Below are 12,014 nucleotides of genomic sequence, written 5' to 3'. Positions count from 1 at the left end.
AAGATTAAACGCACCTAAATCATGCACATACTTAGCTCTCGCTGTGCAGTTCAAACAGATAGCACCGTTTCGTCTCATTTTCACTTGAGTGTTTGGTGTTCGATGTTTACCATACGTGACAGAAAGCACATAATTAAAGAGAATTAGCCAACTTAGTAATCAACCATTCATCAACCAAAATGCGAACGACAACTAAGTGAATTACAGTCTGGAGCGTGTCATCATGCAACCGCATCTTTTAACGACGGGAACATTTGCTCAAAACATTAATATGTTACGGTTTAACTTAGTTACTTTTAAAATAATAATAATAATAATAATAATAATAATAATAATGATAATAATAATAATAATAATAATAATAATAATAATAATAATGTTCAGCTGTTGTTATACAGGAACAGTTACTTTCCAAACAGTTCAGCCATTCTGCATTTGCAACACACATGCTCGCCTCGCTTGCCTGTGCACATTGCGCATGCGTGGATTGTCACTATTACCAGAAAGTTTCTCATTATGGGATATTAGGTCATTATTGCCAGAAAGTTTCTCATGATTACGGCGTACAGAATCATATATTTTTTACTCAGCTGTGGCGGAAGCGGGTTTCCACTTAAACCCAAACAAGTTGACAGCGTGGATTTGTTTTGAACTACTGAGATACATGAACCACGTGACTGCGTCGCGGCGGGATCAAAGCGTGTCGTAACTCTCTTTGTCCACGGCGCTGAATGTCATGTGGTTTGCTTGAAAACCCGGATTGGATCATTGTGGTCACCTGAGAAGAAAAATGGCTCATCAGTGGGGAAAAAAAACCTCCAACATTTATTCACTCTGGTAGAGGTACACCCGCGGATTAGTTCTAATTTACAGTTCACAACAGTACATTTGTGGAGTCTTCCGTATTTACCTCAGGCAGATTTTAATACAATTTTATAACCGTAAAAAGCATTTATCGTCAATTTATCAACCATCCGTTTCAGAATACAACAGCAAAACGAACAGGACACGGGGGGGGAACCAACTTGTCACTCACACATCATTCTCCAGTACATTTTATTATTAATTTTCTCTGAAGTGTAACATTTTGTTCATAAAACAGGACAAAAAACGACACCAAAGCACTCCTCTCCATATCTTATTAACCGCATCGACTCAATATACTTGTTTCACGCTTGCGGATGGATACGTCAACGATTCACGCCACGGAGCTGAACAAGGCGACGTAAAGAATTGTAGAAAGAAACAAAGGCAGGAAAAGCCAAGCTTGCTTCGACAGATAAGAACGTTTTCCAGTAGAAATCAACCCGAGAGAGGAAATTTAAACAACATTTAAAAATCAAGAAGACGGTAGATTTAATAGTCCGTGGTCCTAACAGAGAGGTGTAATTCGGCCGCGGACGAAGAAGACAGGGAAGAAAAAAAACAAGCGCGAGAGAGCTTCGTATCTTTTTCAAGCGGCCTCCATTTTGTCTCCTCGCCCAGGCTGCGCCTCACGTGTCCCGGACTTGTCTCTCTCACATGACCCTCGTGTTTGTCCCCGTGATCAGCGCCGCCGTCTCCGCGTTTCAAGTGTTGCCGAATATCGCGTTTAAAAAAAAAGAGAGAGAATCGCTCACCTTCATGGATATGCTCGAACAGAGCCTGGAAGCTCAGACGAGGTGAGCGCGCGTCATTGCTCCGCGCGCACCGTCCCTGCTCTTAAATGGCTCCCGGGCCCAAGGCAACCATTTTCTAACGTTAGCGTTGTCATTCAACATACAAACTTATTATTTTTTTTATTCTTTCCCCCCACTTTGACTGTGTTGCATGCTTCGGTTACATTAAAATGAAATAATTTTAATCTATCCTAGTGAAATTATGCCTCATTATTATTTTTTATATGATTAAAGTGAGTGTATTTATTTACATTTTTAGCTAGCTGGCTAATTGTATCTATTAGCGTTGGCTAAGCATGAAGTCTCTTAGCTTGTTTGCGTTGGTATTTTAGTAAATTATTTTCGTCAGTGATTAAATTGGCAGTTCTTGCTACTCTGTAGATCATTGATATTTAAACTGATTTGCAAGTACATTTGTTTTAATTTTGTACCAGTTGTATGGTTGCTCTTAATGTTTAGCAGTTTTATGGAAATTAATGCGTTCCTTTAAAGCTCGTAGTTTTATGTGTAGCTAAAATAACGTTTGGATTAATTTAAAACATTTATTATTATTATTATTATTATTATTATTGTTGTTATTATTCCCCTCGACGGGATGCCAGTTTTGTCTAAGGGAGGGGGCGTTCACAATTGATAGTATAAAGTCGGTGCTAAGAAATAAGTTCCGTGATCATTATAAACAATAAAATGGTGCTATGTTAAAATTAAATGTACTTTGTACCTCGGAAGCTGAAGGTGCAAGAACCAGCACATCACACCAAAATTAGAATGTGAAATTCAGTAAAAAAATAAATAAATAATAAGTATAGTGCTGAACACATCATTTCACTTCCATCATGGAGGTCTTCTGTGAAGTCTCCTTCTCTGGCATTGCAGGGGGTGAGATGTGCTGGGAATTTATTTTTATATATAAAATAATAATAATATAATTTATATATATAATATATCATTTATAATTTTTTAGATATATATGTGTGTGTTGAAATTCATTCATAATGGTGCGAATAATTAAGTTCAAAGGGTTCAGCTGATGAACAAGTTAGGAAGCCCCTACCTTGCCTTACTTTATTTATATATTTATTTATTTTCCATTTTCATTTCTAAGTCTTGCCATATCAACGAAAATACTGTCAGGGTGCAAAACTTTGTTTTGAAAAAGGTTTGCGTTATAGTTCATTAAGTTAATATGGCAATATAATACCCATTATAGATATTACTGCATCTAGCCAGACGTAAATCCTAAATATGTCATTATTAACCAATCTAAATGGCTTTATATGTTATTAAATATACCGGATTATCGTTTCGCCATAGTTCTTGGAAGATGTTGAGTTCTCACAACTGCTTTAACTTTTAATACTTTTTGTATATTCGGTATACTTTATATTGTAACAGATATTGTGAGTGTTATGATGTGTAGTAATCCTCCTTACATTCAGCCTTTTTCTAATATTGTTTTATGTGTCTGGCTTGTTTGGTTTCAGTCACGAGAAACAGGAAACTGAGGAGGTTGTTCAGTTGCAGGAAGGTAAGCCTTCTTTAGTCCTGAAGCTGACATGTTGCTCATCACCTCTCTGCACTCATAAAACAGTTTGTACACACTGAACATATTAACAGTCTTCAGGCATGATTAGAGCATAAACTAATGAGCTGTAGAATGCAGTATTCAAATAAACTATTCAATTCCAATGAAAACGTCAGTGTGATGAATATTAATTTATATTTAATTGTCTCTGTTTGCGGTCTCGAAATGTGATTTATTTGTTTGTATATTCATTAAGAGTTTCAGAAATCTCATGCGCTCTTGGAAAGATGAAATAACGTGTGTGTGTGTTTGTCAGGAGAGGGAGTGGGGGCAGAGGAACCAGCGGCGGTTACCATAGCAAGCGCCCAGCAGGCCGCAGTATTTGCTGACAATGTCCAGTACCAGTTCCGCACAGAAAACAGCAGTGGGCAGGTCAGCATGATTTTTCCACTTCTATGGTGGGGGGGGCGTGTTTTACAGGGGTCAGGAAGGGATCGAGGCAAACCATGGACTCCAAATGTATCTATTTTATGTCCCCTGGGTCGATCTTTAATCTTTTGTGAACATTTTCTGGACTATTCTTTTTTTCCCCCTCTTTTGATCTGCTTTGCTTCAAATTAGCTTTAATTGTCCATGTAGGCTGAAATCTTTACAGATTATCAGTTAGAATTTAACTTCCTTGACAGCGCTCTTATCTAATGTTTTTAAGCTTTCCTCATAATACAACTGAAATAGTGACTTTCAAACATCTTAAAATGATTTTTAGAAAATTACATGGTGCCTAAGTAATGATATTATGTGCTAATGGCCCTGTTTGATTTGTTATTACAGAGCACAACACATGACTAAAGCCATTCAATAGAAAAACATAAAAGACAATCTTATGAAGCATAGATTAAAGACACGGTCTTTATCTTTTTTTACTGCATGTTTACACCACAAGGAACCATCATTTACTTTTGTGGGAGTTATTAAATACAGGAGTAAAAAAATACAACAACTTTGATTTGCAGGTTATTTAATCACTTTTTTTTTAGCTTGCCTGTTTGTTTGAGGATCCTAGATCACTTAAGCCTTACTGTGCATGTGATAAGAGTCATTAGCAGGTTGTTAATGAACTTTGAACGGTTTATGGTGTGTCTTATTGACTTGGCTGTTTTTATTTATTTGTATGTGGTCTGCAGGTGACATATCGTGTCGTCCAGGTAACAGAAGACCAGTTGGAATCAGCTGGAGATGGAGGAGCTGCGGTCAGTGTCGTGTCCACTGCCGCCTTTGCTGGAGCCCAGCAGGCAGTTGCACAGGTAGCACGAGGCTTGGGTGGGGTTGGTAGTGGATTTAACCGATAACCGAGTTGGGCAGGACCTGCCGATAATCAACCGATAGTTTTTCAAATGAATACTGAATGAAAACATAGCATTCAAAGTAAAATAATGCTGAACTTTATTATAAAAATAAACAGTACTGACTGTACCATGAAATTGTACTGTACTTTTAAAAAAATGAAATAAATATGTAATATAATAATATATTGATGTATTAACTTTATAAATATTAAAGTAAATAAAACATATACATCCAAACTGAACCAAAAAGTAACACTCCAAATAACAAATAAAAATAAAGACCAATTAATTCCAAAATGAATAAAAAAACACTTCAAATAACACAACAAAATTTGTCACTGATAGTTTTTATTTCACCTCTAGAGGCTGCTCTCATAATTTATAATATCAGCGGACCAGGAAACAGGACCAGGAAATCGGTGTGGATTTTTGCATATAACCCAATAGTTCCAGCAATCAGTTATCAGTACCAAGTATTCGGCAAAACCAATCAATCGGTCGACCTCTAATGGGGCGAAGGAGTCATCCGATTCTTTTATTCTAATTATTCTATCATAAAACACTACTAGCATTTTTTTTGTTTGTGTGTGTATATGTGCACTTTACAGCTTTACACTCCCAGTAACGTTGTCTCTTTTTTTTTCTTTCCCCTTCTGCTTTATGTTTTCAATAAGGCTGTCATCCAGAACCCTTTCAGTAATGGAGGCAGTCCGGCAGGTGAGACAGTTGGGAGTGAGACACGTTTCGCTTACTTCCCGGCTGTCAGCGATGGTACGGCAACCGCGGTTTCAGTGCAGGCAGCCACAGATGCGACTCTTGCACCAGCAGCAGGTTTGTTCACACATCAAAATCCTTTGCTGAGGTTCTCAGGTATGCCAGGACTGAATTCAACTCCCTAATGATAGAATGAAACAGGATTGTAATTACTGGCCAAGCAAAGCTGTCTCCAGTCATTTTGGAAGGTCTTTTGTTTTATTAAACAGCAGTGAGTAATGTTTCTTGACCAAAAAGTGTCAAAGACATTTTTTCGCTCCTCTCTAGTATAATTATTACTGGCTTTTTAATTAATAAATACACAGTTTTATTTTACCTTTGTATATTCTTATACCTTTACCTTACCTTTTATATATTTTTATACTTTATATATAGATCGTACTATGTGGTATAATGCAATCTCTGATGATTTAATATCTATATATCTAAATATATTTGATAATGGTGATCGTTATCCCATGATGTTGTGATAGCTAATATTCTGAACATTCTTCATTCCAAGCATGTTATCTTGATGAACAATATAACAAGCAGTATATGTGATCCCATTGTGGCATGTTTTTCCTTAGAAACACTTTTTTTTTCTTCTTCATATAATAGTTAAATGCAGTCCGTTTGCTGAAGTTTTTTTTCTTGTAATAGTATATTGTATGCAGAATGAGCAAAAAATATATTTCCAAAAATTACTCACTCTCTCTTGTCAGTATTGTAAATTTTAAATGACTCTTTACTGTAACATTAAAGGTTTGAATAAGAATGGCTTCAAATTTTTCCCTTTTTGTCTGCACCCAGGTCAGTTTTACGTGATGATGAGTCCTCCAGATGTGTTACAGGCAGGCACGCCACGGACCATTGCCCCTCGCACACACACTTATTCCACGTGAGTATGAACCATGGCTTAATATCCCCACCCTCTGTCTCACAGGCTGGACAGTTCAGTCTGCTCTTTTTTTATCTTTGAAAGCATATATACTGCAGTTTACACCATTTCATTCACGAAGATGATTTGCTTTCAGCATCCATATATGAAGAAAAGTTTTTGAAAATGTTAAACACTGCACTAATTTATATATATATATATATATATATATATATATATATATATATATATATATATATATATATATATATATATGTATATGTATAATATCTGTGTCATACCACAGCAATTTGCCAAAAATTATAATTTATTAATGAACAACAAATTGTGCCCTTTAACTGTTTAATCTTATCATCCATAAGTCCACAAGACTTGTATCTTCAGGACCAAGGGGTTTTTACTTTTCTGGTTTGTCTGTAACATGAAAAACTGTGTTTGTTTTGTCCTCTTCAAAAGAATGGCAGGAAAAAGATCCTGGCTAGATACTTAGGACTATAACATAACGAATACACGGAACTAACCCTCATAAATGTTAAATAAATGTCTCCTAAGCAACATGTCTTTTAATCCATTTATTATTAGGCTTGGATTATGTGGCGTGTCATCCATACAACTCCCTGTAAATGAGCTGTTACTATAGGAACAGTAGCTTTCAGAACAAGCGCCCTAATCTATCATATAATCATATATTAATCTTTAATATCATTTATGTTGCAGCTGTAAATACTGTTCATATCCACGCTGCTGCAGAAAATTAATCTATACAGACTGATTCGAGAATTCAACCTCACTGTGATATATATATTGTTGTAATGAACACACATTTTTTCTTAAAACAATAATTTCTAGCCTACTGCAAAGGTGGGATTAGAGCTGCAGGTATTGAAGAGGTAATGGAAGGTCGTAAGAGCTTTTTTTTAAATATAAGTATTATTATTCAGAATATAAATATAATATAAATATTGGCACTTCTGAATGCAGTGCAGAATGACATCATATCTAGTCTCTCTTTTGTCTGTAAACATTAGCAACCGAGTTTTTGAATTTTACGTGTGGAGATTTAGTGTTACATCCAACTGCTTCACCTGCTGTAAATTTTCTTCTCTCTCAAAAACAGGAAGATGGATGGCCCGAGAGCACCACGAGACGAGAGGAGGAGAGCGCAGCACAATGAAGGTACGTGTAAAGAAAAAAAGATAAACAACAAATCCATGCTTTAATTCATTTTTTGTGCCTATAACATATACTTCAATTAGGACAGCATAAATATATTTCACCAAAATGAACTAGAAATGTTTTTAGTTATTTCTAATCTTGGCCAAAGCTATGTTACTGCAACTATTTTGATGAAACAAATGTAGTGTTAAAATGTGGTGTTCACTGGTTTAATCAGTGATTATGTCCCCATGATTTAAGAGTAAACAGTGATCTTTGCCATGAAGAGATGGTGACGAGGCTACCGTTTCAATTTCACAACTGACATTTACTTAAGGTGATAAGACTAGAGGCTGATATGGATGATGCTGATGGTTAAACTGATTATACATTTACCATCATAAACTAATGTCAATTTTCCATAAGTAGATTAGGTGGTGAATGCAGATGAGGCCAGGGCTTTTGCTTTCTGTAGCCTGTCGGCTAAGGTCAAATTGAATCAGGTTGAAATAATTCCTAACAAGATGATATAGAGAAACTAGTGTGTGTGTGTGTGTGTGTATTACAGATGCACCGATGTATCCGCCGATAAACAGTATCGGCCGACAAAGGCTATTTTTCCCCCTATCGGCCGATAGTTTAAAAACATCCGATGATCAGGGCCGATTATATCCTGTCAATCAAAAGAGGGCGGGAAAACGCATTGATTTTGTAAAGAAGATGTCTTGTGTGGAATGATGACATAACTGCACTTTGTAAACTCTGTCATTTCTGCACTGTAAAAATTTTACACCGGCAATGAGCCGCAGTGAAGCGGGAATTTCAGCATTGAAATAGAGAGAATAAAGTTTTTATTTGTATTTATTTCAGAATTGTGGAATTAATTATTATGAATGTAAAAGAAGGCATAAAAGGCAGAACTATCGGTATCGGTTATCGGTATCGGCCAATATCACTCTGAATTATCGTATCACTCTATCGTATTGGATGAGAAATTTAGTATCGGTGCATCTCAAATACATACATACATGTATGTATATATGTGTGTATGTATGTATGTATGTATGTATGTGTGTATATATATATATATATATATATATATATATATATATATATATATATATATATATATATATCATTTAATTTTATTAAGTAAACAACCACTAAATGTTATTAGGGACTCTTGAAAGAGTTTGTGATGTAAATATAAGTATTTCTAATAACCTGTAAATGATGTTTGCCCTTTTTATATAAAATAAATTATATTATTAAACATAGATTGGCTACCGGATGGGCTGGACTTCTGAATAACCAGTCAGTCTGTAGGCTCTGAAGAAAGCCTGGTATAAAGAAGGCCATTATTATAAATTGTATGTATTCATTATTACATATTAAATTAAATGCAATCAGTAAATGTAGTATTGGTGTGGTTCAGAATGGATTCTTTACACTTTTCATGTTTGACGTCGTTAATGTTGAATTGTGTATAAAAGGGAAACATATGCTTTTTTCAGAGCTTTACCATGTGAAGGGTTTTCCCAGGCCTTCACATAAATGAGCTCCAAACCCTGGATCTCCATTTATTTACATATAGTTGCAATGTACATTCACTTTCATAAGTCTGTATTGTAGGTGCATGAAGGCAGGTTTTTGTTTTTTTCACGCCATTATTAGATTAATATTTTGAATATAATATCATCCACATGGCATGTATGACAGAGAAAATTAGGCCTTTATACATTGCAGTGTGTGGATATATAATGTAAACTCGCTCCAGCCAGTGGATGCTATTATATACATTTAAGCACAAGACAATAAGTTAACTTATGGCAATGTTTAACTAGCTAAGTTACCTGACTCCATACCATAGTGAAACACAATTCTTCAATGGAAATATAGTGATTTCCCACTTCAGCTTTCATACATTGAAGTAGCTGTAATTAAAGTTTAAATTTTATCCAACCACAGAGACAGACAGCTGTATTAGATACGGTAAGATGTGCTCAGTGAGTGCATCTTGATGGTGCAGCATCAACCATACAGGCAGCTACCCACCTCCTGATAGACAACTAACTCTTGTGATTACTATTAAATAATAGTCAAACACGTAATTTACTATTCCATTACTACTCTTGTGAAAATGAAACATTTGGAAAATATGGACTCATCACTAGTATGTATTTGATTTGAATAGTTTGACTTTGATTTTAACCACTAGTTACCTATTTGCAGTGGAAAGAAGAAGAAGAGACAAAATCAACAACTGGATAGTCACACTGTCAAAAATCATCCCAGACTGCAACATGGACAACACCAAAACTGGCGCAGTATGTACACACATGCAAAGAAGTGTCCTTCTTACAGTCTATGTATGTCTGTGGGCTAAAATTCTCTCTCTCTCTCTCTCTCTCTCTCTCTCTCTCTCTCTCTCTCTCTCTTGCTCTCTCTCTCTCCCCCTCTCTCTCTCCCCCTCTCTCTCTCAGAGCAAAGGAGGGATCCTGTCTAAAGCATGTGATTACATTAGAGAGCTCAGGCAGAGCAACCAGAGGCTGCAAGAGAGTTTCAAAGAGGTGGAGAGAATACAGGTGGATAATGAGCTCTTAAGACAACAGGTAAACTAATCCCTCTTTCAAAGAAGTTAGCAAAGAAGAAAAACCCTACATAAGCTTATAATTAGAACTGTGGTAAAATGTGGTACTAAAATATTATTTCCATTTCACTCTGCTATAGATTGAAGACCTGAAGAATGACAATGCACTGCTCAGAGCCCAACTCCAACAGCATGGCCTTGAAATCAGTGGAGAAACCATTTCGCAATGACGGACAGTCACACGCACGGAATACACACACCTCCACAAAACCACCTCACAGACTTGAGATGTTTGTTAACCTGATAGAATAATAATGGCTATCTGATATTAACAGAAGTGATCAGAGAAACTTTTGAACAATAGTTAAAAAGCACATCTACTGTTCCACCTGTGAGAGCTTGACCTACACGGACGCAGCAACAAACTGAAACGCATCCCAATATGTGACGTAAACGGGCTTGCATTGGACTAACTTGTCATTTTAATTTTTTTTTATTTTTTATTTTTTTTTGAGTTTTTGAATTGTGATGAATTTAAATTCTCAACAATGCTTCATGATCATATTGTTTAAAGCTGGGTTGGTTTTCCTGTTTTGTTTTGTTATGTTTTTCCCTCCCCAATGGAATTTCTTCTGTAATTATTACTACTGTCTCCATTATGTTATGTTTTGCATTATTTATTAGCTCACAGAGAAGAACACAACAGGGATGTGAAACCTTTGTTTTGAAGCTTGAATACCATGAAGCCAGTTGTCTTTCACATTTAAAATGCTTTGCCATTAATTTAGAGCAAATTTTCTTTGGTCCTGGGTCCAGGTAAGGCCTAGTTCTTTAAGCAATTTCTAAGATTATGTTCATCAGATATATCAAAGTTGTGGCTGGGGTATAGATGTATTTGGCAGATATAATTGTAGTATTGGGTTACAATTTAAACAAATGATGTATAAACAGCTCAGGGTTGACGAAGGAATTACTATGGCACAGGATCGATATACAGCAACTGGCTGTGCCATACTCTGAATCCATTTGGCCTATATGTCCACACTAAAATATATTAAAACATCACAGCCAATGTGGCTTGAGCAGATTTGAGAATTCAGACCCCCAGGATAAATGTACTGAACAGAACATAACTGATGGTCGCAAGTAGGAGGAAATGCTAACCTACTTAGAAACGCTTCCCAATAACCACTTGTACCTGCCTTAAAATTTCCAAATTGCTTTGCTGTGGTAACATAGAAATGAATAAATTTAGTGTAAAGTGTAGTTTATATTGCGATGTAACTAATTCATCGTTTTTATTTTGTGGAAATTTTCAAAACTCCAAGCAGTCTGGATGTTTTTGTTTGTTTGTTTTGTTTTGTTTTTTTATTGGGTGTTCAGCACTCTGTTCTGTATTTGTCCCAAGTATCTATTGACTTACATGCCCCATTACGTCACATAAGGTAATGCACTGCTAGGACTTAACCTTTACTCTTTTCAGGTGTAAAATCTGAAGATGTTCTGCTGATGCACTTCCTGTTTTTTTGTTTGTTTGTTTGTTTGTTTTGTTTTGTTTTGTTTTATCTGTTTTATTTGTTTTATGTATGCCCAGAGATTGTCGCTGCTTCTATGTGTTTTTTTTTCTTTTTCTTTTTTTCTTTTTTTTTTTTTTACCTGCCCCCACAATTTTTCAAAGAGCATTTTTTGTTTACAGACAGCAAATAAAGAGAATATTCTCATCGGATCTGCCCAAAATCCCCCATTTGGAAATTGCTATAAAATGTTTATCTATCCTTCTTAGCCATTAGTAATAGTATAGACAAGTAACCATTCGGACTGGAAAAGATTATAGTATTTTGCATGTCTAATAAGTTTGTCCCATTTATTTAGGCACCTACTGAGAAGACTCTTGAGATAGCTCTGGATATAGGAGGCTACAATCTACAACATGTTAAAAAAATTTTATCTAGGCCTTAAAGAGCTGTATACTGAGAGCCTCAGTGTTGGATGTTGCAGGTAATTTTAGCGTATTAGGTGAGTGCATGCAGATGCTAATAATGTAAGGCTTTTGTCAGTCAGGTAAATGTGCAAATTATTGAATGTG

General features: G+C 35.7%; 1 protein-coding gene across 1 annotated transcript; it reads left to right on the top strand.

The window, feature by feature from the left end:
- The first annotated feature begins 1,181 nt into the window (after positions 1–1,181).
- usf2 (upstream transcription factor 2, c-fos interacting) lies at positions 1,182–11,654 on the top strand. Its single transcript, XM_017482457.3, has 10 exons — positions 1,182–1,661; positions 3,143–3,186; positions 3,500–3,615; positions 4,368–4,487; positions 5,204–5,360; positions 6,096–6,183; positions 7,301–7,359; positions 9,571–9,665; positions 9,822–9,950; positions 10,069–11,654. Exons 1-10 carry the CDS (start codon positions 1,522–1,524, stop codon positions 10,156–10,158), a joined length of 1,038 nt encoding a protein of 345 aa, XP_017337946.1. The 5' UTR covers positions 1,182–1,521; the 3' UTR covers positions 10,159–11,654.
- Positions 11,655–12,014: the final 360 nt, after the last annotated feature.

The sequence above is a fragment of the Ictalurus punctatus genome, chromosome 12 (assembly GCF_001660625.3).
Source record: "Ictalurus punctatus breed USDA103 chromosome 12, Coco_2.0, whole genome shotgun sequence".
Taxonomy (NCBI): Eukaryota; Metazoa; Chordata; class Actinopteri; order Siluriformes; family Ictaluridae; genus Ictalurus; species Ictalurus punctatus.
Note: the sequence above shows the minus strand (reverse complement) of the source record. Positions and strands in the feature narration are given on the sequence as shown.

Excerpts from the sequence above, each read along its gene's own strand:
- usf2 (XM_017482457.3), top strand. The coding sequence starts at position 1,522 with ATGACCCTCGTGTTTGTCCCCGTGATCAGCGCCGCCGTCTCCGCGTTT. Across the intron at positions 1,662-3,142 it reads AGCCTGGAAGCTCAGACGAG|TCACGAGAAACAGGAAACTG; the intron begins GTGAGCGCGCGT and ends GTTTGGTTTCAG. Across the intron at positions 4,488-5,203 it reads CCCAGCAGGCAGTTGCACAG|GCTGTCATCCAGAACCCTTT; the intron begins GTAGCACGAGGC and ends GTTTTCAATAAG.